This window comes from Zonotrichia leucophrys, chromosome 13, assembly GCF_028769735.1.
Source record: "Zonotrichia leucophrys gambelii isolate GWCS_2022_RI chromosome 13, RI_Zleu_2.0, whole genome shotgun sequence".
In the NCBI taxonomy this organism is placed as follows: Eukaryota; Metazoa; Chordata; class Aves; order Passeriformes; family Passerellidae; genus Zonotrichia; species Zonotrichia leucophrys.
This window is the reverse complement of record NC_088183.1, coordinates 14,086,749-14,112,429: the sequence shown is the minus strand read 5'-3', so window position 1 is coordinate 14,112,429 and position 25,681 is coordinate 14,086,749. Positions and strand designations below refer to the sequence as shown.

General features: G+C 41.0%; 1 protein-coding gene across 3 annotated transcripts in view; it reads left to right on the top strand.

Moving 5' to 3' along the window:
- Positions 1-25,681, top strand: part of SLIT3 (slit guidance ligand 3) — a 482,576-nt gene that overhangs the window by 334,909 nt on the left and 121,986 nt on the right. For all 3 annotated transcript variants that reach the window (XM_064724717.1, XM_064724718.1, XM_064724719.1), the window contains 3 exons: positions 799-870; positions 12,716-12,859; positions 15,850-16,013. In XM_064724717.1, the coding sequence (XP_064580787.1) occupies positions 799-870; positions 12,716-12,859; positions 15,850-16,013 (380 nt within the window). The remainder of the gene's footprint in view (positions 1-798; positions 871-12,715; positions 12,860-15,849; positions 16,014-25,681) is intronic.

The following is a 25,681-nucleotide window of genomic DNA, read 5'->3' as shown; positions in this document are numbered from 1 at the left end:
TCTCAGCATAATGGTGGTTCTGTCTCTCTTCCCCCTTCGTTCAATTTCTAAGGATAATATATGTGGATTGCTCCATTAAAAAAAAAATGAAATATTTTTAATGTTAAAACTGAATCATGGATATCAGGTCATATATTTATGGTTGATTAAATATACACAGTGACTCTCATTTTTGTTATTAAAGATTTACTGATTTTTATAACTAAGCTATACCTAAATTATTTTTGAGTTCCTGAAATATATGTCTACTTCCAGTTCAGCATAAATTTCTTTATATTAGTTCATTGAAATGGTAACAGCAGCTGGTGAAGCCATAATATTTTATCCAGTGATGCCTGTGTCACATTTCATGCCAATTACTGTATCTTAAGAGACTCAGTTATATGAAATTTTATCGACAACCAGCTTGTGCTCTCTGGCTTTTAAATTCAGTATTACTGAGCAGAATTCTAGGTTTTTACATCAGACAATGTGCCTTTCAGTGGCTAAAATATTTCTAAAGAGGATGGGGAAAAAAAAATCCTTTAACAGAATGAAAAATATTTCAGATACAGTTTTTGGATGATGTCCAGTTTCTACATTAAAAATGCCTTCCAACACCAGACGAAGCCTGAATCATAACGACTCATTTAATGCCATGTGCTCTCTGAAAGGAAAATGAGATCAGTGGTTAAATGAAATGCCCACAGATCCTGGGCATGGTGCACCATGATCAATAAAGATGATAATGCAGAGATGTGGGAGGACACTAAACTGGGCTGTTATTTAAGATTTATTTTGTCTTCCTGAATCTTTCAGAGTGCTCTATGGAAACAAGATCACGGAGATTCCCCAGGGCCTTTTTGATGATCTTGTGTCTCTGCAGCTGCTGTGAGTATGATCCCTTCCTCTTCTTTATTTTACTGACTAGCTAGATTTACTGTTCTTTCAGCTCCTGACATTAATAGAACCACCTTTTCCACTGAAAACTCTCTGGGATGTGCTAGTCTGTTGTTCCTGTGTCAGGCAAGAGGGAGGCAAGGGCTGAAAAAACTAAAAAAGGAAGGTGTCAACAGTTTTATAGCAGAGTGTGTATAATGGATAATAGACACGGAGGATTTAAGTGTGGGGAGGAAATGAGAGACTCTGTCCAAGAAAGGAAATTTGGTCACTGGCTGATGCGTGGGTGGGGATGCCATCTGATTGTTTTTACACATTTAGCACTTGTGGTTCAATGTCTGGATCCTTGAGGGCTTCTGTGCTGCAAGAACCTGCTGGGGCAAGTGAAAAGGCAATGTGAGAGCTCTGACTGCTGCAGCTCCTGCTCAGTTCCACATTCTTGTGATGTCAGATGGAGCTTAGCTGCAAGAGAAATGATTTTACAATATATTGTTATTTAAAGTATTTTATGCCATGTGTGATTTAACTTGCAGTCATGATCAGGGTACGATATTTAGATATTCGTTATGTATTAATGGAGAAGAAAAGATTTTTCTAAGCCAAATGTGGAATTGCAAATTTCACTCACTTGGTCTCCATGATCACACTGGGAACCAGTAACTCCTTCAAAGGGAAGGGAATCATCAGCCAGTCAGTAGAGGGAGCAGCAGGGAAGTGAGTTTAGAGTATTCCTGGTGTTCTGGTTACCATAATGGATGATACACTCCAAAAATAAAGGTGATGTATCAAAAGTGAGTCAATTCTGGTTTATGTCACATACAGCACATCACCTCAAATGGTAAATCATATTTAATATAGAATATGAAGTAGCTTTTAGACATGTCCCTTGAAGCCTTTCTGACAACCCTGATGTAGCCAGCAATGACTTTCCCCATGATTATTATTGTCATTGTCACTGTGACTGCAGCCTGTGCTGCCCTTATATGGGATATCAAAGTATGCTTACATTTACATCAGCATTCATGAGCAAAGCCAAGCAAGTGAAATGGAGTCACTGAAATGACTCTCTATGCTGAGTGAGGGACTACTCAGATGTGCAATTTATCCCTAAGACCTTGATTGCAGGCATGGAGCAGAGCAGGGCAAGCAGGAGCCCTTTGGTCTGGCTGTGACAGTGCCTGGGCTGGGGCACTGGGGAGCTGCCCATCACCTCATCCTCACCCTTTTCCTGGCAGCTCCTTTCCTCTCTCCTGCCCCAAACCTCACAACTGTTCTGGTACTTCACTGTTTCCCTGCCTGGGCAGTAAGAGAAATTTTGGGGATGGTTTGCCAGGTGTGAGGACAATAATTATGAAAGTGTAGAGGAGCTGGGACTCTTCCTGCATTGAGGAAAAAAACTGTGCTTTAAAAAATCTGAGATTTAAAGCCAACATCCCCAGCCCAAATATTTTACAGTTGCAGCTTTGAAGTGATACTCTTCAAGACTTGTTCTGTCTCATCCAGGACACTTTACAGATAGAATCCTTCCCAGGAGGAAAATATAAATAAGAAAATCACTCAACACATGGATCATTATGTCCCATAAAAATATGGGTCTAGAACTTCTGCATAAGGCATTAAGCAATTTTTAACTCCTTTATAGAACAGTCCTAGGCTGCATTTAGAGCAGGCCTTTAGTGAAGTGAATATTTAACACAAGATACATTTGTTTTTAGTCAGAATTGGCTCGAGTGATGCCTTGTTATTAAGGAAACAAAATCTGTGTGCCAGGGAATTGCTGAAAGGTGTTTTGCTTCAACTGTTTAAACATTCTCAAGCTGAGACAATGTAAGTAGGTTGCCCTGTTTTGGGATTCCCAAAATACCATGACCCTGGAGCCTTCCAGGGTCTTCTTGAGAGTGTTTGTATGTAAAGTATCTTTTGGCAAGGAGAGCATTGAATGATCATGTTTTAAATGCAAACAAATGTCTGCAGCTTTTTGGATTGTGGCTTTGAAGCAGCTGCTCTGGGATTGCTTGTAGTATTTTAATGGCTACTAAAAAACAAAATAAATGGCATTTGTTGGTCTTAGACCTGCTGTTGAAGAACTGGAAGAGTGCCCTATGATTAGATCTAATTTAGTGTTCCATGGGCACTAGATTGGATTTCTTCTTATTAGTCTGGAGACACTCTGATAAGAGCACTCTGATTAAGGTATCCTGGTAGCCTGCCTGATTTCCTGAGATGGAGCAGGAGCAGTTTAGAAAATGTACTGGCTTTATGATAAAGCAGGACACAATGAGAAGAAGGGAGTCCTTGTGGGTGCTGTATTATTTAGAAGGAAAAAAACTATTATTTAGAAAGAAAATATATTATTTAAAAGGAAAAAATTATTACTGTGACATTTCAGAACAGATAATCTTTTTATTAATTGTTTGGATATAACTAATCAGAGTTTATCAGACATGTAATTATTCTCCAGTTTAAATATAATGTCACACTATAGGCCAGGATTATTCTGTATTTTGGCTGAATTGCTCTCTGTAAGGGCCTAACACCTTCAGACACTACCACTGGTGTAAGGTGCCCCATAGAGGAGTTTTCATCTCAGGTATGGTCACATCCTCAAGTGTCCTGTTTGACTTTGGTGTAGGGGAAATGAATTCAGAATAAGTTTTACATCACCTGGCTGGCATCAGCATTTCCACATTCCTGCCCTATAAGGCAGAGGTGGTAAGCCAGTATTATGTTATATTTGGCAAGAAAATAACTAGGCATGGTTAGATAATAAGGGTTTGGAGGATTTTTGTTGAGGGATTAGGGTGTGGTTTTGCTGGGCTTTTTTTAAAACCCTATGGGTTTAATTCAAAATGTTGTTTCTGAAGTTTTCATTATAAGTAACCACCTTAAGTAGTTAACATTCCCCACAAAAATATTTGCAATTGGATTTTTGTTAAATTGCTGATTTCACAAATCTTATGTGTTTCTTAAGCATGCAATGGTAACCAACAGAGCAGCCAAAATCATTCTTCAAGTCCAGCTCCACATCTGTTCTGTGGAGCAGAAGCTTTTCTTGGACCATGGAGTTTTCCTTATCCTGTTTGAAGGTGCCAGAGGAGAGGATGATAGAAAGCTTTGTAGCTACTGTACCCTATCCTCACACATTCTTCTTTTCAGCAGGCTGTATCAAGTGTCTTCTGGGAGTTTTAGGTCAATTTGGGTTTGAGAGATCTATGTTGTTTTCCAGAAAGGGATATCTGTTTCTTTAGCTTTTGTGGTTTTTTAATACAGTGAATGGAAAATTTCGTTTTATTGGGGGATGCATCCAAGCTGTGAAACAGTGTTTGATTAATTTAATTGTTTGCATTTCTTGCATTTAAATACTAAAAGAATGGCAAAGGCTTCAGCTTAAGGTGGAAGTTTTCTAGTGACCATTAGCTGAGGATGGTTAGTCCAGGAGACCTTCAGCTGACCTTGGGCTTTCTAGAAGCTGGAAGACATTTAAATGTCCTGCTCAGCTGTCCTTGAGCTCCCCTGGAATGTGGACAGGCTCTTGCAGGAGCCCCTGAGCTTGCCAAGGTGCTGCCAGTCACTGCAGAGGGGGCTCAGCCTGACCCTGCAGCTCCTTCCCTTGGGGCAGCCCTGGGACAGACAAACCCAGCCCAAAGCACAAATAAACCTGAGGCAGCCACTGATAACTCAGGTTTAGCTTTTATATCCTCCAGATTCTGTTCTGCTTTAGTGTGTAAAGCTAGTGTTCATATGAGGGGCTGGTGAGCTCTCTGCACAGAGCAGGGAGACAAAACAATTCCTGCACCAGCTGGGGACCAAGGACAAATGATTCAAATCTCAGGCCCAAGAGCATAAATGGTAAACTGAAGAGAGAAAACAAGAAGGATGGCACTTCATAGGCTAAAGCTGTAATTGGACAATTAGCTCCAATATGCTAATAGACAAAAACTTTAAAAAGTGTGAGACCCCAGGACCTGTTGTCCATTTTTTTGTGGCCATTTTGAGTTGTGCTGCCCCAGGTGGATCCATTGAGACCTTTTCTTAAATCCCTACTTTGTTCTTTAGCTCCATCTAGTCTCTGTTCTAGGCCAGCCTTCACAAGGCACCACCACAGGCACTGAGTTTGTGATATTTGTCATTTCTAAGCAGCACACTTCCCTCCCTGCAGCCAGATTAAAGCCAACATTCTGGGAGCCTTTTGTTGCAGCTGTTGTGACACTCTACTCCTGGAACAAGGGGCTGCCATCAAATCTCTGCTCTTTAAAGAGGCTGCAGAGCAGAATAATACGAGGGACGAAGTCTCACTTTTCAAATGTCTGGCAAGTATCAGTTTTCAATAAATCCTTTTCCTTGAGGAAATTTACTTTGCATAGTTGCTAATCGTACAAGCGCTCAGGAGTGTTGATCCTAAATCTTCTGCTTGTGATCCCCATATTTTACTGAGCAAGGAAAATCCCCATGGTGGGCTTTGTTTTGGTGTTGCTAAACATCAGGAGATCTGCTCCTCTGGTACATATATATTAGAATCAGAGGCTTGTTGTGTTTCTCTCCCAAAAAACGAAGCCAGAAGCTGACAGCCTTCTCCTCTCTCACCTAATATCTGGGCATTAGGGAAAACTCAAGGCTGCAGTTGAAAAAGACCAATAATCATACTGGTGCCTGGAGTTTGACATATTGACAGATAAAGTGATGTCAAAAGTGGTGACAAATTATCAGTCATCTAACCTGGATTAAAATTGGAACTAGATATAATATTTACAACTCCAGCTGACCCTAAAATAGACTTGTATGAAGTGACAAGTCATGTGTGTACTTTCAGAAACTGCTATCATCAGTCTTCCAAAAATTCAACAGGTCAAATTTTGGTTTGAGTGATTCTTATTTTTTTGTAACTTGATTTTTATGCTGGTTTTTTTGTGATGAATAAGGCAGATACTTGGTATCCCCAGCTCTTTTCTGGTGAAGTTGCTTGAAAAGTATCTTCGTGGTGGATTTGCCAAGTTTGAAGTGCATGTGTTGATTTTTAATTCTAAACTGAATGCCAGTACTGAAGAGCTTAAAGCAGAATCTACCAATTATTTATTGTGTACTTTTGGGACTTGATAGAATCTCAAAGAGAATGCTGTGATGTACAAACTCATACAGAGTATTTAAAAACAACAGAATGTACATCAATTCCAATATTTGGATTGTATACATTAATATATAAACCAGCTATGTAAACAGTACAGAAATGTCAGAATAAAGAAAGTGCAGTTTTCCATTTACAAGTCTTTAATAGCCCAGTAGTCTCTTCTCTTCCCCATAGTGATCTGGGCTTTAAGTGATGTATAAAATCTTATTCTGTGGAGTTCCTAATTTTTCTCATGGAGAATAGACAACAGGCAGTAAAAAAAGAGCCCTTGTGACTGACGTAAGGGGAAAACATTTTCACAATGATGTCAGGTATTTGGAGTAGACTGCCCAGAAAGCTAAGCATCCTCTGTCCCTACAAGGTTTAAAAGACCAGACTTTATCCAGACTGGATAAAACCCAATCTGACCTTGTAGCTCATCCTCTTTTGGCAGCCTATCAGGACAAGCAACCACTGGAGCTTCCTGGAATTCTGAATTACCCTGTGATCTGGTGAAATGCATTAACTGTGCATGAATGAGTCATGCTTTGAGTGGGTTTCAGACCAGATGACCTGGAGGTTCTATGCAACCTTTGTCATTTCTGGGATCTGTGAATCTAAATTCTTAACAAAATGGCATATGAGCTTTTCTCTTGATTACTCAGAATATTTCTGGCTACAGCATAGAGACCATGCCACCCTCATCCTTCCAGTCCAGCACAGAATGCTCTCTTCACAGATCTGTTTAATAGGTTTAGAATTGCTTTCCAGCCATTTGCCTCAAGCTCCTTTTCCTTCAGATTTCTGCATTTAGGTTGCTATTGTGATAATGTTGCTAAACTCAATAGCCGCTGTTAAAAGTGAGGGAGCAGCATCTGCCAGACTCAGAAATGCAATTACAGTCAAGCACTAATGACAGAGTGCAGCAGCATCTGCCTTTCCTGTGTCGCTGGTGCGGCCTGGCTGCATGCAGGCTCCCAAAGCACTGCTCATCCCTGTGCCAGTGTGAGCAGCAGCCTCTGGTGCTCTGAGCAGCTCTCCTCACTGTTATTGCACACAAACCCAGCCCTGAAAGCTGGGAAAATGTGTTTGTTCCATTGTGCATCTGAATTATCATGTGGTTATCTCGAATCAGCTGTGATTGTACCTGCAGGCCGAAGTTGGACACTGTTGAATTTCAAACAGCACAAGTCTGTGACAACTCGTGTTTATAATTCTCCAGGTAGTAACAGAAGTACCACAGGATTGTTTTGTGGGTGGTGTTCAACCAGAGCTGGAGATTTTTGGATCAGAAAAGGAATTTCTGAAATCTCTTTCTAAATTCCCACCAAACCAACGCTGTCAGACTGTGCTCTGCACTTCCTTCTTGACTCATTATCAGCTTCTGACTTTTCCATTTTAATTTACTGTGAATAAATTTGTCATCACCATCATCCAGTTTCCTGAACATGGAGAAGCACTTGAAGCTGGTTAAGCAAGCATGATGATGATTTCATGCTGTTTATTATCAACTGAAGCACTGACAGGCTCTTCAGTGGTCAGTCATCACATTAGCAAATGTAAATTTCAGTAGATGTTTAAATATCTCGACACAGTGAGAGACAATCAAAATGCTCCCTGACAGTCCAGACTATCTTAAAATGTTCCTGAAACTTAATAGAATTATTTTGCCAATAACTAGGCAGGGGCACACACAGTTCTGTGTGTAGATGTTGTTTTTCATTGGCTGCTGCGATGACCAAGTGCTTGACTAGATATTGCTGTAGTGACACTTCAGCTGTTCTCCTGTGAAAAATTGTGTTAAATCAAGGATAACACTTGATTCCCTGTAAATTTCAAGAGAAAATTCTGAAAAATTCATGCTAATTTTTTTTAAATTCTTGTAACAGATATTATATATTCTAAGGAAAGCTTTCTGCTGAGAATTCTTTCCTTGCTGCCTTGTAGTGCCTCTGAATGTAGGTGAAGCCTGCAACTATTGATATTCTATAAAGGTCATGCCTGTTCAATTTGTATTCTGCTGTTAGCCAGGCAAAACTGTTACCCAGTTCTCCTCTCCCTTACAAGTCTCCTGTGCCTCTTACGTCTGTTTTTTTCTGGTGAATTCTCATTTTCCCCAGTGGAGTCTGGCATGTGGGATGTGCCAGCCAGTTCATGGGATGCCAAACATTTTCATTCTCATCGTGTTGTCGTTGCTGTCAAAACACAAAGCTGGTGAAAAAGGAAGAGAAGCTTTTTCAGTGCCTTGGTGCAGCTTTTCTCCCTGACACTTTCCTTTAGTATTTAGGATGATTCCTGCTCGATCCTGGAGCACCAGAGGCCAGCCTGCAGTCCCTGGCACGTGTAAGGTTGTCAGGCTGCTGTTGATTCTCCCAGTTTTGTGGTTATTTCCTGATAGTTTGATTACTTGACCTCACTGAGATAAAAATACAAACATGGCTGAGGGTAAAAGCCATATAAACATTCCCATTTGCTCTTAAAAAACAATTTTTTCAGTCATTTTGGGTTTGGAGTTCAGAATGTTATTTAAATGTTAATCACTTGAAGCTGTGCTTGGGCATATAATTCAATTATGGGACCATCTTAATTATGCAGATGGTGCTTATGAGCAGCTGATACAATTACAGAGCCAATTCAGTGCACATTCATTTCAAGGGCTTAGCTGAAACACGTTATTATTTCAATGTGTGTGGACAAATCCACTTTTTTCAGGAAATGGGTTCGTGGAATTGCAATAGTGCTCTGCTCAGCTCGTTGTTCCAATGGTGTGCAAACCACAAGGTTTTTAACCATTCTCCCTCAGTCTCTGGTGGTCCAAGGCTTGTGAGGGGTTTCTTCATGTTTTTTACATACCCAGAGGGATGAAAATGGAGACTTGAGTTAATAATCCATCATCCCTCTGGGTAGCAGGCGGGTTTTTATTTCTACTTGAATATTTAACCTCCTTTTGAATGGTGCCCCACATCTGGAGGCCGTGTGTAAATCTCATCCAATCACGCTGATAACAAAATAGGAGAATTAGTGGAATTTACTTTCACCATGAATTGCTGCAAAAATAAATACTGGGTAATTCCTGCTAAAATAGAACTCCACTTTTAATGTTGTTCCTTCTCTTGGTGTAAGTCCAATAAAGGAACCCTCAGTGTATGTTTTATGGCCTGGTTCAGTGTTCAAGGAAGATTCTGCTTCCTGGAATATGCTTTTCTCATCTGCCTTTGTGTTAGTTTGAAAAACCTCTTAAAACCACTTTTAACTCCATGTGAGGCCTGCCTTGTATACTTAATTAAAAATTAGATGCCATTAGTGGAGCTGGGATAATGAAGAAAGATTAAATAAAGGACTAAGATTTATAGGGGGGAATATTCATAGCAGATATTTTAAAATAACTGGGAATTTTGAAAGGAATATGAACCTGAATGATTCTGGCCTAAAGTCATTATCTACCTCACAGTAAGTAGGAGGGAAAAATTTTTAGGGATGATGTATTCTGCATCCTCAGTTTCTTTTCTCACTGATTCTGAGCAGAAATAAGTCACTGATGTATCTCACCATCCACCTCCTATGGCCACACCTGTATTCCTGCTGAGCAGACTGTCTGTGATACACAGAATAGGTTTGGTCACCTCAGAAAAGCTGTTTAGGACCTGAATTCCCACTTTTAAACAGTCTGCACTTGCACCTTTCTGTTCTAAATTACTCTGGTGCTTGAAGAAGAGCGTGTGCCTCTGTATTTGTGGCTGCATAGAGGATCAGTTGCTCTCATTTTCAGTGTTTGGCTCTAAATAAACATCACAGATTATATCACCATGAACATAGTCATCAAAAACTCATGCCAGGAACTTCATCACTTTGTAAATTCTATTTTCCAGCATAGGGTTTATTCATGTTTTGTTGAAACTAATGGGAGAGTGAATCTGGATTTAGTGTATTCACTGCAGTTCAGGTCAGTTTTGCTCAGAGGGATTTTTTCAGAGGGGTGGATCAGTAATGTAGACTTTGTGCCTGATCTTTGCAGAGGATTGAGCAGCATCTGCCCAGAGCAGCTCTGCTGTGCACTTCTGAGGCACCCCAAGAAGACATCCTGGTTACCCACATGTGGAAATACAATTCTAGTTCAGTTGTAAATTCTCTTCTTGCTGAGATTGCTTTCATTTTTGCCTTATACCTTGTTACAAGTACTTCTTGCAGTATAAACCATAACTGTAATAATGGGGAAAAAAATTAGCACCTAGCAAAATAAATTGAAGTACATACTTGTTTTCAGTTTTGTTCCTGGGTCGTTTCCCTCCTACTTACTGTGAGTTAGATGATGACTTTTGTCATGGGACAGGAACAGCCAAGCCAAGCTGGTGTGCATTCCCTAAAATTGAGATAGCACCAGTGCAAAAGGACAGGGGATAGAAACCAAAGGATTTTAATGCCTATGAGCATGTCCAGGGATACTGTTCAAAATTCAGTACCTGGTTCTGCCTCACACTGCCTTGCTAAGCCATTCTTTATGGATAAGATTCTCTGTGAGCTGGAAAGAGAAATGCATGATGTGTGAGATCTGGGAGGAGCAGGTTGCTCTGCTCTGGTTTACAAAGGGCTGTCAGAAGCAGCAGCAGCAGGAGATGGCATTTGCTGCTGGACTGAGGAGGAGGAGCTGTTCCTGTGGCCCAATGGGAAAATTACCCTCTTACTTTTGGGGGAGCCAGCAGGAGTGTGGATTAGGTGTCATGGAAATACAGATTCCAGAGGGGTCATACTAGTGCTGCTTATGATTTCATAAAATTGTTTTAGCTATTAGTTCATGCAAAAATGTAACCTCATTTATCCATCGTTGCCTTCTATGGGATTTTGTCTTAACTAATGTCAAACTTCATTTTCCACAACATGTAAAGGAGGAAATTGGGGTAAATTGATACTGACTTTCCTGTAGGCTGGGGAGGGGAGTTTTCCTTTGGAGCCCTCTCTTTCCAAAGCATTCCTGCTCTCCTGGAGCTCCCCATGCTGCCTGTGTATCACAAACACTGTCACTTTGGGCTGCAGCAATGGCTCTGCCAAAACAACAGTGGGAGCAGAGAACTGCAATGAGCTTGTGATGCTCCAAGGGTTTCAGGAGTGTAAAGGCAGAGGAAGCATCTTCTGAATTACTTTTTGGAGAAAAGAACAGCATCACATGCAGCTAGCAAGCTTGTATTTCTTCCTGAGTGGCTGCCCTCTTGTCTTTAGTGGTGTCTGTGCAGTTTGTTGAGAATGGAAACTCCCTGTGCTGCTGTTAGAGGTGTTCTTAAAATGGTGCATTTGCTTGCTGAGGAATAGAGGATATATTTTCCTTTTTGCCTATTTGTCTTCTGTTTTTGCATTAGTGTGCTGCCTCACAGAGAGCCACATTGATGCAACATTTACTCCTTTAAATTCATTGATGAAGGAAGAATTTTGAACTCAGAGAACTGAGTTAACAACATATACTGTTTGCAGTTTACCATTTTTCTCAGTAGTTCTTGGTAGTAGTCAAAAGATGTGGATTTTGGCTTTGCTAAGTAAATAGGTAATTTCCTGCTTATTTCCCTTCTAAGTGCAGGATACCACCTATGCAGATGACAGTGACAAATTAAGTGTTCTTGTGTTTGATTGTCTCAGCAGGAGATGCAGCTTGTTGTTGGGTTTCTATATACTTATGGCATGGGGCAGAACTCTGCGTGGATGAGCTAAGAAAACTTGCACAAGTACTGTCCAAGATTTTCTTGCTGAACTGATTAATCCCACCACCTGGTTGCTCTGTAGTAAAATATATGTTCTTTTTTAAAAAATATATATGAATAAAAATAGTAAAATTTATTGTTTTATATGTAAAATATATGCTTTGGGGTTTTTTTAATAGTATTTAAATTGCCTTTGTGCTGCTTTTCCTCAACTGCACAAGACTCAGGTGTGACTGGAATTCATAGAATTGTGGGACAGTAGAGGCTGGAGGGGACCTTGAGTGATCACTTGGCAATAGTCTGGGGAGCCCTTGCTTAAAGCAGAGCCACCTTATCAGGTCAGAGCAGGTTGCTCAGGGTTTATTTGGTGTCACTTTGAAAACCTCCAAGGACAGGGACTGAGGGCACAGCTTCTATGGCAGCCTGGGCCCCTGCCTGGCTGTCCTTGGGTGTGAACTGAGTTTTCCTTTTTAAATTTTAGCCCAGACCTTATGCTTCCCTCTTTCTGTCTCTCAGGAGAAACATCTTTTTTTAATCTTCCTTTATCAAATTAACCCTACACTTCTTATCAAAAGATTTCAAACTCCCAGAATTTCAGTTAGACTTAAGACAGCTGCTGGTAGAGAAAATTGAAAAATAAGGGTTCTTCTCATTGTGGGCTGTGTGTGCATGGAATAGCAAGGTGGGGAGTAATTTTTATTCCTGTATTTGTTAAGCTTATGGCTTCCTTAAATATTTGTGTAGAATTTTGAGTAAATTGGGACAAGGCTAGGCATATAACCCCCCACATCCCCCCAGCTTTTAAGTATTTTAAGATGGCTAGCACTGCTATATGTCTGTATATTCCCCAGCTATGAGAGCACTCTTGTCCACTGTGAGTTTTTCACCTTTGAAATGTAACAGGCAAATGAAGCTTTTACATGTGGTTTAGCTTTGATGGCTAGGTTAATTATTTTTTTTTTTTTAGATTTAACCCCGAAGTCCAGTCTATCTTTATTCGATTATTACAAGATTAATGAATTCTAAACCTTTTCTCTGTTTCCAGGCTTCTCAATGCCAACAAGATCAACTGCCTGAGGGTGAACACGTTCCAAGGTCTGCATAATCTCAAACTGTTATCTCTTTATGACAACAAACTGCAGACCATCAGCAAGGGGCTCTTTGCACCTCTGCGATCGATCCAGACTCTGTGAGTATGCAGCCAGAGCACAAATGACAGCTCTCTCCTTCCCCACCAAAATGTTGCCTGTCTTTTCATCTGACATTTAGACAATTTGGAAGAGGCATCCATGTAGCAGCCCCTCCTTTCCTCACTGAGAGACAAGGAGCAAGAAGAAGAAGTGTTGCATCAGTTCAGCGAGGGCAGGATCGACACAGCCTGCCCTTAGTGACAGAAATGTCAGGGCTCTGTGAAGCTCGGGCTGTTTGTTGGGGAGATAATGTGTGCATTTGACTCTGGATGAGATATGAACAGCACTTTCTATTAGGATCATTGCCTAGCAGTTTTTAATGAGCCAATGATTTGGCATCTCTGCTGCCTGGGTCTGAGTCCTGCTGTGCAGTTCGTGACTTCTGTAACCACATTTCAGCTGACATCCCACTTAAGGGGAATGATATGTTGTATTATTTGATCCATTAGGAAAATCCACTAAACAGTTTTGAATTTGGAGGCATTAGATTAGGCACCAGAAGCGAAAATACAGAAATGATTCAATATTTTGTAGAAGAAGGTCTCATCCTAAAGCTATGAGTAATAAGATAATAAGGTAAATAGTACTCCTTCAGAGCTGGAGTTGGCAGCTTGATATTCCAGTATTAAAATATGTATGGGTGTGTGTGTGTGTATATATATATATATATATATATATATATACACATACTGCAGGATCTGTGCACACACACCCTATAGTATTGCAATTTTTGTATTCAAATGCACATGTATATATTTTAATACTGGGAATGCATTGGCTGAATTAGTTGTAGAAATGTTTTAAATTATATACAAATGAACTGACAGCAATGATTTCTTGCAGCAGAGTTTCTGTCATGTCCTCAGGCAGCCACAAACATAACCTGAATTTCCAACAGATATTTGGCCAGTATGTATTGCTGCAAACCATTATTGGAATAGTCATGTACAGCACCCCCAGTTCTGCCTCAGCAGCTCCACCATGGTTTCTACTGCTGCAGCTTGCTCTGATGTGTTCACACATGAGCTGGGGCCACAGAGAGGGTTCTTTCACAGAGGGATGTAAGGTTTGTCAGGTTAATCAACAGGCTTTTGTAATGTTTATAGCCCTAAGGTGTGAACATGTCCTGTTGGTTTCCATAGGGTTTTCCTGGTGGCCTTGCTTGGAATGGACTTGTTGCTTCACACCAAGAGACTTTGTCACAAAGTTTTGATTAATTCTCCCATTTTTAATACTCCAAGTGATTGTCATCTTATGTGTTTTTAGAGCAGCAAAACCAGCCCCAAAGTCTGTCTCTGTGTGGTTCTTTGGACCTTTCACAGCAGGAATAGCTCTACTGCAGGAGGAATCTTGGGTTTCTTCAGGCCCTTTCTGCTCTGTGTGCTCTCCCTTCCCAGTCCTGAACAGCCACTGCCCTGTTGCATTTTACACCTATTTTGTTCAGTGGCAGTTCATAAATATAACTGCAAACAGAAAAGAAGTTTCTACAAGTGGAAAGCAGCAACAGAGGGAGAGAGTTCTTGTCAGGCTATAACTTTATACCTCTGTCCAGACCAAATTGAAACATCTGTCTTTTCTTAACCTGTCTTTGCAGTTATTGGAGAGCTGAGTCCTGCTCCCTTGGAGGTCAGAGGGACTGATGCAAGTTAGCTGAACTGAGATTAGAGCCTGGCTCTGGGAAAGACCTGGCAGACTCTTCTGATGCAGTGCTCAGCTTTGTCAAGCAAAATAAATCAGAGCAGCAGCAGAAAAACACTTTCTCTCTGAGATGCTCCAGCAGATTTCTGTTACCAAAGTCTAAATGCCCAGTTAAAATCAGTGCTATGATACCTATTTCCAATTTCATAGAATACAAGTTGAGCAAATTTTGGTGAAGGATAGGGTGCAGTTGTACCTTACCTAAACATTTCAGTCTTTAAATTAAAACCTTTTGCTTCAGGAAAAAATACATATGAAGGAAGTACTGTTAGAAATGATGAGCATGTGCAAATATTAATTTCACTCTTGTGAAAAGATTCTGGCCCACTTCTGCCTTTGCCCAAAGATCCAAGGTGCTGCTTTACTAATTCGTATTTTTGAGCTTGCTGATCAAATATCTTTTAAACCAGGATTCAAAATGCCTTTGCCCAAAGATCCAAGGTGCTTTACTAATTCATATTTTTGAGCTTGCTGATCAAAATCAAATATCTTTTAAACCAGTATACAAAATGATCTTCAGGTAAGGTGCATTTATTTCAAGAGGCAGCACTTGTCAAGCTCTCAGGAGAAACCATGGGACTTGGGAGACAGCAGCAGGTCTGTGTCCCTTAAAGGGGGCTTTGCTGTCTTAATTTTTGTTTCTTCTGTGGAGGACTTGCTGCAGATGGGAGCACTCACAGAATTCTCCCATTTGGGAGACAGGTCTGTGTCTTTTAAAGGGAGCTTTACTGTCTTAATTTTTGTTTCTTCTGTGGAGGACTTGTCGCAGATATGAGCGCTCACAGAATTCTCCCATTTGGGAGACAGCGGTAGGTCTGTGTCCCTTAAAGGGGGCTTTGCTGTCTTAATTTTTGTTTCCTCTGCAAGGAGGACTAGCTGAAGATGTGAGAGCTCACAGAATTCTTCCAATTGGTAGACAGGTCTGTGTCCTTTAAAGGGGGCTTTGCTGTCTTAATTTTTGTTTCCTCTGTGTGAGGACTTGCTGAAGGTGTGAGGGCTCATGGAATTCTCCCACTTGAGAGACAGGTCTGTGTCCCTTAAAGGGAGCTTTGCTGTCTTAATTTTTGTTTCTTCTGTGGAGACCTTGCTGCGGATGAATTCTCCCATTCATGTGTGCCTCCATGCAGCTTCTGCTGGGCCTGGGGTGGTTTTTTTTTCCAGGAGCCAATTCAATTACCCCACTCTTCAGCTTCAGTGGAAAAAAAAAAAAAAAAAAAAACCAAAAAAAACCCCAATGCAGGAGCAGGGTGTCACAGGTCAGTGGTGATTAAACATGCCATCCTTCTCGCAGCCATTTAGCTCAGAACCCATTTGTGTGCGACTGCCATCTGAAGTGGCTGGCTGATTACCTGCAGGACAATCCCATCGAGACGAGCGGCGCGCGCTGCAGCAATCCCCGTCGCCTTGCCAACAAACGCATCAGCCAGATCAAGAGCAAGAAGTTCCGCTGCTCAGGTAATAATTCATTTATCCGGGCTCTGCTGCGCTCCCCGCGCGGGGAGGAGCGGGCCCAGAGAGCCCGCTAATCCAATCTGCCCCACAGTATTTGCTGTAATGGATAGCAGGGAGCAGCTTTGGAAATTGAATTTGGGCAAATTCGGTTAGTTCGACAGAAAGGCAATTACCTTATGGATTAAAACAAAAAGAAAAAAAAAAAAAAAGGGAAAGAAAAAAAAAAAAAAAGGAGTGTATAGCTGTCTTCTCTTAAAAACAAAGAAAAAAAGATAAAAGCTCGTGACGTATATTTGTAAAAAAAAATACTAAATTATGAAATATTTAAGCAAAACAATGAAAATATATATGAATTCATGTGGGAAACGTTATATTTTGACAGGATTGTCAATTGTATTCAAGCAGAGCTCTTGCTCTTACTGACCTAATGAGAGCTGAGCTCAAGTTTAGTTCTCACACCTAAAACGCTGAGAACAGTACGAGAACAGTATGAGAGGTTTTTATACAAGTGTCAGTGAGCATTTCTAATCTGGGATGGGAGTGAATCTGGGGTGAGGGAATGGCATCAATGCACGTGCTTTCATACATTCATTTTTCTTACATCCATAAATAACACTCACTAACTACAGTAAAATTGCCATCAAAGTTGGTAAGATTTTTGGCTTCAGCAAGCTTTGAATCAAAAGGTGCATAATAATTTAGGAAAAGTTTTTGTGTTGTGAATGAAACAGAAAAATGTTTCCACCTGAAATTAACCTCCAAAGTAACATCAACAAGCTTTTTCTTAATCCTGTCTGTTCTTTATTTATGGTTCAGCTGTCAGTAAAAGGATATTTCTTGCCTTACACAGTTCAACTAAGCAATGACTGCTTCTTCATGTGTTTTTCCTACTGGTTATATTGGTTATATCTATTTTGGATTACTGCATTTTTGTGTACTGTAAAGACAAGCAGGTTTCAGTAAGCAAATCTATTAGTGTGTACTGAGGAGAAAAATGACTGTTATTGATGGAGTACCTTGCGGTGTTTTCTATGAAAATTACTATGATTTTTCTTTTTTTTCTTCTGAAAAGCAACATGATTAATTGTGTTCCTGGTGGTAAAAGATGAATGGCTCTAGATGGGGATGCAGCATGAAGCTGAGTGGCAGCAGCCCAAAACAAGCCGTTGTGCTTTGTGCATCACTGTGAGCAACATGCCGAGCTAAACCTTCCCTTTATGGGGGAAAGAAAATAAAGATAACTTCATTTGCAGTCAGCTTCTCTTGGGAAGGCTTGTTAAGGTCTTCAATCCCTTGTGATTCAAGCCACAACATTTATAATCAGGCCTGAAATTGTGACATATTTTATCTAGGTTTTTAGATTGTGTCCATCATAGTAACAATGTAATTAGCCAGTAATATTCATATTTAAATAAACTGGAAATGAAAATGCATAAATATAACTTAGACAGAAAAGCAGCCTGCAGAAACAGATCTGTATAAACCTGTACCCAATTTGCCATTGTTATTTTCTTCTGCTTTTATTAATGGGCTAGAGGAATTAATGTTATGTGTGTGCATGCATGCTTTGAACAAAGGTACAGGAGATTGGAGAAGTCAAACACCAGCTGACACCATTTAGGAGAGGTCATAGCTAAGAAGTGCAGAACTCAGTGCCTGGTGATGCTGAGAATAATATTTTGTGTGAGTTCTTATGGTGGGGGTCCTTTCCTTGAGGCATTAGGCTGTTTTTCCCTGGGTCTCCAGCTCTACATCTATATCAAAACCACATGGAAGAAGCATAAACCTGACTTATGAAGGAGGAGAGCAGGGATTGAGCAGCTTCAGAACAAAGATTTCAGCTGGATGAAAACTAATGCTGTTCAAAAGCTCAGTAGAGAAGAGATCCTTGCCTGTAGAGTTTCCAGATGGTGATGAGATGCATTGAACTCGACTTGCTGTCTGCTCACATGAGACAGGGAACATCTAATGGTTTAGAAAATCTTAGCTTGTAAATCAATCCAGGGAACAGACATCCTTGGCACCTGCTCTGCTCAACTTGTCCCTTTGAATCATGGCTGCTTCAGGCTTGGCATTTAGCAGGAATTTTCCATGTTTTCATTTTGAGGAATGTGTTTCATCCCAAGATCTAACCCAGCACATCTCTCTGCAGAAATGTCCATGAGGTATGAATCTTCTTTTAGAGCATTGGGCAGTGCTTTGTGTCATCCAGGGATGACACAATCCCACTGGGAGGCAAAGGTTAGTAACTTGTCCATGTCCTCACTGCCTTTGGGATTCTCTGTTCTAGTTTTTACATCTCCTGCTCAGTGTATAAGAAAACAGTTTTTCATTTTTAATTCTTTTGTAAATGTGCATCTCTTTCTCAAATGGTTATTTTTTAGGATCGTGGTATTTTCATGTAGTTTGTGTAATATATCTAGTACATGTCAGAAAGTTGGTTTTTGAGGGGAAAATACAGGGGTATGTGAGGGGTTGGTTAAGGAAGAAATTTGAGGAATTTTATCCTCACACAGTCTTTGACCTTTGAGAAGAGATGAGGATGCCCAGAAAGTTTGGGCTCTGTGGGAGCAGAGGTACTCAGGCAGTGTCAGGATCACACCCAGGGGTAGTTAAGCCTATGAAAGCTTATAGTATATATATAATACAATATTGGACATCACAGAAAGGACAGTTTTAAAGTCATGAAACTCTGAGGTTGTCCTGAAGTGGTCTGTGTGTCTTCCACATTCCTTTTGATGAGGGCACGTAGTGACAGGAAAGGGGGAATGGCTTTAAACTGTAAGATGGTTGATTTGGATTAGATATTGGGGAGAAATTCTTCCCTGTGAGGGTGGGCAGGCCCTGGCACAGGGTGCCCAGAGCAGCTGTGGCTGCCCCTGGATCCCTGGCAGTGTCCCAGGCCAGGTTGAACTGGGCTTGGAGCACCCTGGGATAGTGGAAGGTGTCCCTGCCCATGGCAGGGGGTGGGACTGGATGATCTTTAAGGTCCCTTCCAACCCAAATCATTCCATGATTCTGTGATCATAAAAGGGACAGTCAGAAAGGACCTTTTATGAGAAAAAAAAAGTGTCTGTTCAGTAAATTAAGGGAAGAAAGGGAAGTGCTTTTTCTCTAAGAAGAGAGGAGTGGTTAGCAGGAACAGGGGAGAAAAGCTGAGATGTTTGAAGTTTCATCGGTCTGAAGTGGCAGAGGAGCATCAAGAAGGAAATGTCAAGAGGACACAGAAGCAGATGGGCTAGGTAGAACTGTATTTGATAATTAAATGAAACTGGGAAGACAGATCTACAAAACTTCCTTCTGCACACTCTTTCCTTCAGTTTTCATCTCAGGTCCCCACCATCCTGTTCAATAACATCCAGCCTGAAGTACTCACCTTCTTTTCTCAGTTGACCAGTTCTTTCAATTGAGGCACTTTTCCCAGATGCCATTTCCCCACAGAACCCAATGACTCGAGCTTTTACTGATGACAATGGAGCAACATCTGCAAAGGTTATGAGTGGCCATAGGAAGGAGCTTCTGTGCAACAGGTAGATAATGTACATAATTCTTTTTAAAGGGAGAATTGGAAGCATTATAGCATGAAATGAAGGAACAGCAGGGAACAGGACATATTTTTGCCCAAGGCTGTGAGACAGGCAAAGCTTTTGAATGTGCCATCAAATATGTTTAAATTTCAGATTGCAATAGATACTATTTTCTGTGATTTTTAGCTTTCCATTTGATGCAGTGCACCACAATAATAGCAAATCTCCCCCTTGCCCAACTGTCTCCCCACAGCTGTACAATCTGAGACTGAAAAATCTGAGATGTTTTCTTGAAAGAGAAATCATAAGTACAGGCTGTGTCTAATTCTCTCTCTCTTCTGTTTAGAAAAGGGAAATACTGTCATTTTTAGTAGCATTAGTGAAATTCTGATGATCATTTTCTTTTTGGCTACATCTGCCCACTCTGACCACCTAAGGATCCAATGGTGCTTGGCAGCCTGAGGTCACTGGAGGCTCCTATTCTTAATATGAAAAAGGGTGGAAAAGATCAACACAAATATCCTGCCCAGAAGCATTTGATTCAGTTCACTACAGAGCAGTTTTGTTTTCTGGGCTTTAGGAGTAAGGGAAATGAATCCATGAGCAGATTGTGTTGTCTCTGTGGTAGCTTATTGTCACTTCAAGACTTGGCAGGTTCCTTGATTGCTGTGAGACACTGTGTATGAAATAGCTTTTGGAAAGAATTGCCTTTGCATTCAGCTGTATATCTATTTCTCCCTGTGATATGTTTGCATTTTTCAGTATATTGTGCATTTCAAAAGCGATGAAAGTTCCACCTGCTGTACTGACACAAACTATCTCTGATAATGATCAAAGCAATGTGTTTCTACAAACATCACATCACAAAAGCTCTTTATCTTCTAATTCTTAGAAATAAGACTTTTATCAAGAAGATTGCTATTGGAAATACTCTGAAGTGAGCCTGTCTTATTGCTTCCTCCTGCATACATTGTGTCTAACTGCCTTTAATTAGTTCCTTCAGTTCCAGACAGTGCCATACAATCAAAAGGACAGGGGAGAGCAGGAGGAGGAAAATGAACCATCTGCCAGCATTATTCTCTCCTTTTTGGACACTACCTCTTGTTAACCCAACCCAAAGCAAAGGCAGCCTTTTTGGGTACATTTGGGTCCGAAAATGGCATATTTAGGGCTAGTTTCATTTCTCTCATGTTATTCACAATTATTACATGGTAATGTAGCTGCTTTTTGTTCACTCATCATTTTCAAGGCATTTGATGAAACCTCTTCTCACTAATTGCAGCTTTTCTCCTAATTCTTTATGCTCTTTATGTTCTTTTCCAGTCTCTGTCTTCATACACACTCACCTTCCTTGGGTTACCTGTCTGCTTTGGACCAGACTTGCTGTTTCTTGTAATCACCTCAAATTTCCTCCTCTCTTCTCTGCATTGTTGCACATTTAGAAGCACAGAACTGCCCTGGATGGAGTCAGGGGAGCACAGGCTGCATGTCAGGGCTTTTTGTCTGTGGCCATTCCCACATTTTGTGTCCCTTTGACTCCTTGGGTTACCCCCTTCTCTGCTCCTAGTGGTGTGTAAACACATTTAAGATTTTTGAGCTCTCAAACTGAAAGCTGCAATGCATTGCTATTCCTCAACCAGTGTTTAAAAGTCATGAAAAGCAGGTGAATTTAGCCCTGATGTTACATAATTTATCTGATTGAAACACTCTGCAGTTGTTCCCATAATTTGCCAATCACTCTGATGACAACTTTGCAAATTCCTTTCATTTTTAATAAGCAAATAGTCATTTACAGACCATGGGCTCATGCTCCTGCCCTCAGAATTTTCTGTTTGATGGCAAGCACAGGTCTCCACCTGCTCCACTGCCTTGTTGCAGTGCTGCAGGGACATGTTTTTGTGGATGTGATGATCCCACAGCAGCTCCTGAGCAAGCCCCAAGCCCTGAGAGCCTCTGGGTTTGCTCTGGATGCTCCAGAACTCATGCTCATATTTGGGGGAAATCTCATCTGAGATGAGCTCATGGATTTGCCCTGCTGTGAGGGAAAAGGACAGAAAATACTGGTTATGATTTGAGAAACTGCATTCAGATTTCTCTGTGGTTTGGTTTGGTTTAGTTTGGGGGTTTTTTGCATGTTTTGTATGTTTGTATGTTTTGTACGTTTTGGTTATATTCAGTTAAATTCTGTGTGTTGAACCCCTTTTTTTCTCCCTAAAAGACACAAAGACTCGACAGAACTACCTTCAGAAACCCTCTGAATATACAAAAACTGAGAATATGTTTGTGGTGCATAAGAATTATTCTTATCTGAATGGAAGGTTGTTTAACACCAATAAATCACCTGCAGATTAAATGCTGCACTGAATTTGTAATTAGGAATATGAATTTTTCATGGCCCACTGAAACTGAGTGTATTTGGGCTTTGGTTTGCATGAATTCTTCCTGAAGCTGAAGTCATTAGAGAGCACAATACAACTGCAGTGACTAACAGTAATGGAGCTGGGTTCCCTTGTGCTGTGGGAGTGTTGCTGTTGTTAAATTAATTTGACTGTACTGGATACTGGTTATAGCCCTCTCTTTTCTGCACATCTTTGACAGCAGTTCAGATCTTTGTGTTAAAGTTTGTGTCAGTTACTCTGAGCCTCCCTTAGCCTGTGCAGAACACAATGGTGGAGGGTTCTGGCTCTGCAGTGGGGGAAAGAATGGAAAGCATTTCACTCAAGGAAGCAAAAGCTTAACATAAACCAGGTGGGTCTGTTTGGCAGAGAGAATGGTTCTTAATAAGAAATTAAACTGACGTGTTTCAGTTAGGAATTTTATTTTAGGCTCTGCCTCATTTTATTTTTGAGTTGAAGTAGTTTTCAAAAAAGCAAAATATCTGAACAGCTTTGTTACCCACCAGCATCCTTATTGCAATTACAGTAGAGGCACTGGGAAGAGGGAGGATGGCTCTTGAGTCACAGATGCATCCACAGGCATCCAAATATCACAGTTATCCTGGATTCACCATGTGGGCAGAGTGAGGGCTGTGCAGATTCCTTCCTTGAGATCTGAATTGTCCTCTTAATTAATTGTGGTGGCGTTCACAGGGGTCCCAGGATGAGGGAAGAGATGACAATCTTGACTCCATGTTTCAGAAGGCTGCTTTATTATTTTATGAGATATATTATATTAAAAGAAAATTATATACTAAGACTATACTAAAAGAATAAAGAAAATGCAGGATGATCTTATGTACATCCAAAGGCTTATGGAGGTTATTTAAATGTAATTTATAAAATAGTGTGCTTTCCTGGTATTTCTGCTCTCCTGTATTCTAGGGACACAAATTAGGATTTTGACAGATTTCTTTGTGTGCTGGTACGTCTCATTCATTGCAGCTGATGATTAGTTGAGGCAGTTATTGTAAGTGGTGTTTAATTAGTGCAGCAAAGGAATAGAGACTTGTTCAAAATATTCTCCTGGGGTTTCTCAGGAAGGTGTTTGCAGAGCTCAGGCTGCATTTGATTCTAGTAGGACTGAAAGAGTTCATTGACACTGAAATTACTGAGTTTATTACAGATATCCCACTTAATACTGTAAATCAGTATATAATATAAAAGTCTTTGGAAGATATGAACTGTTACTTGTCATTGTTTAACAGAGTACTGTGGATTAATTTGTTTGAAGAGCCCAGGCCAGAATTTCTGCTTTATTAAAGCAGTGCAGGAATAAGGATATAGGATTCTACATCCTTCTTCACTGGAGCCATACAAAATTATTGGCAGGAATGCTAGTTATAGATATAATTTCTAAGCAAATGAGGTGTGGATTCCAGGGTTATGCATACTTTGAATTAATCGGGCGAGAAAATTAATGTGGTTTTGTGCCACATTGCATGAGTCACAGAAGAAAATTAATAATCTGATGTTTTTATCAATTCAGACTCTGGCTAGTTTGGCAGCTTGTGGAGATTGAAGATTTGTGTTAAGTTCCCCTAAAAAACTGCTTCAGTTTATTTCAGTTTATTTCTTAGACTGAAAAATCAAATTGCCTTACTTTCATTGCTGAACCAAACGCTCAGTGTGGGGTGGCTAAGTTAACACTGTGCTGATTTATTTCCTGAAGTTCCCAGGTAACTCAGAGTTGTCTTTTCTGCACAGCAGAGCTGGGTCATGGCAGAGTGGGGAAGCACAGACCCCTGCTGTATTATCTGTCATCTCTGCTCAAGCACTTGCCTTGTTCTCCATGTAGGTAATGAATAATCTGCCTGGTGCTGACTTTGTTCTTTGGGCAAACCCCTTACTAAGGAAAGTGATTTGTATTTAAAAGCACCAGCACTGACCTTCCCTGGAGTCCAGCAGAACTCTGTGAGCAGTTGCAGAGGACAGCCACTCTCTCTCTCATCTGGGAATCCTGCAAGAGCAGGATTTGAGTTGTGACTTTCAAAATCATTGTCCACTGGCACGGCTCTGCAGACAGTGGAGTCAGGGAGAGCTTTATTCCAGTGGGAGCAGTCAAGCCTGAACTGAATGTTCTGCTTTATATGTCAGAGTTGCAGGGATGAGTTACAGGAGCAAAGCTGTTTGAAATAATTCAGGATGTCGGAAATAGAGAACGCTCAGCTTCCATCAGAGAGTGATGTACAAAACCCAACAAATGTGCTCAGAAACAGAATAACAAAATGCTGTCTGTGTCTGCAGTAGTATGTGTGTGCTGCTCTGCTGGAAAGCGCAGAGGAAACCAAAATAAGAAGAAAAGACAAGCAGTGGCAATTGCAGATTGTCAGTGTAAGTGCCACCAGCATGAGGGGCCTCTGGGAGCTGAAATCAGGCTCAAAGGGCACTCAGGGAGCATTTGAGGCCAGAGCTCGGCCATCAGCTCAGAATCTGCTGCTATTAGCATGGGCTGCGGTATTTCTACGGTTACATTGAAATAAATGGAGCAAACCTAAATGGCATTTTTACTGAAAGGAGACACCAGGAGAGAGTAAGTAATAAAAAGCAGTGTGGATTGGGCACTCAGTGTGTGGTGGGAGCTGCAGGTGCTCTCTGAAGGAGCAGTGAGCTCTGTTCTGGTGGTGTTTTCTGTCGTGCCAGCTCTGTCTCTGAACTCGCCCGGGCTCTGTTCGTGTTCACTAACCCCAATTGTGCTCCAGGGTGTTCCTGCAGTAGCATAAAGGATGACCTCTTGTATCCAGCACCTTTTTGCATGGGTGGAGTGGAGAGCAGCTCTCCGTGAACCTTCAGCTTGTGCTTCTCCATGCTGCTTCCTCTGACCGCTCCTCTCTCTTTGGCGCTGCCTAACTCTGACTCTGGCTGTCCATGGGGTTTTCCTTTGTGCTTGATCTAACCATGTGGTAGAACAATACAAATGGAACATGGTTCTGTCAAGCACCATGGAAGGCTGCATACTCCCTGCAGCATGGCATGCCTGGATACTTCTGCTGGGGCAGAAGCATCAAAAGGTGAGAGATTCCCTTTCCCTTTCTCCCTCTGGGCACAGTGGAACTGGAGAAGTGTTGCTAACCAGGCTCCCAGGGAGCCACAGAGGTGTTTGCACAGACTTTCCACAGGGCTTGCATGAAGAATAACCATTTCTGAGTAATTAGAATTACTGCATTTCTATGTATTTCTAAGTAATTAATCTGTTTAACTGCTCTCACAATGGAGGAGTCAGGCGTTCTGTTGGTTGATAATGTTCAAGGGTGATTCCAGTCATACCTACAGAGATTAAAAATCACTTTTGTCTCCATACTCTGTGCATAATGTAAGCTGCATCTGTCTGTTTGAGCTGTCCAGTGAATCCTTCTATTTGAGGTACACTTGCCATTTCTGCAGCAAGACACCTGCCATGCAGTGTAACTTTGGACCTGCTCTTAATGTGCTGGCATTGCATTGTGAACAAATATAATGCAAAAAAAAAAAGCTTCAGAAGAGTCTGCAAAACATTCTTTTCACCTCTTGAAAATGACATGGCTAACATGGCCTGTTTGGGAACACCACTGTCCAAGAATTGCAGAGGGCAAAGCTGAGTCAGCAAATCCAAATGGGCCATTTTAGCTTTGACAGCTTTCACAAGATCTTCAAAATACTTCTGCCTAACTCCCCTCCTACACAGAGATAATGACTCCTTTTCATAAAGGACTTTGAGAGTCTCATACAG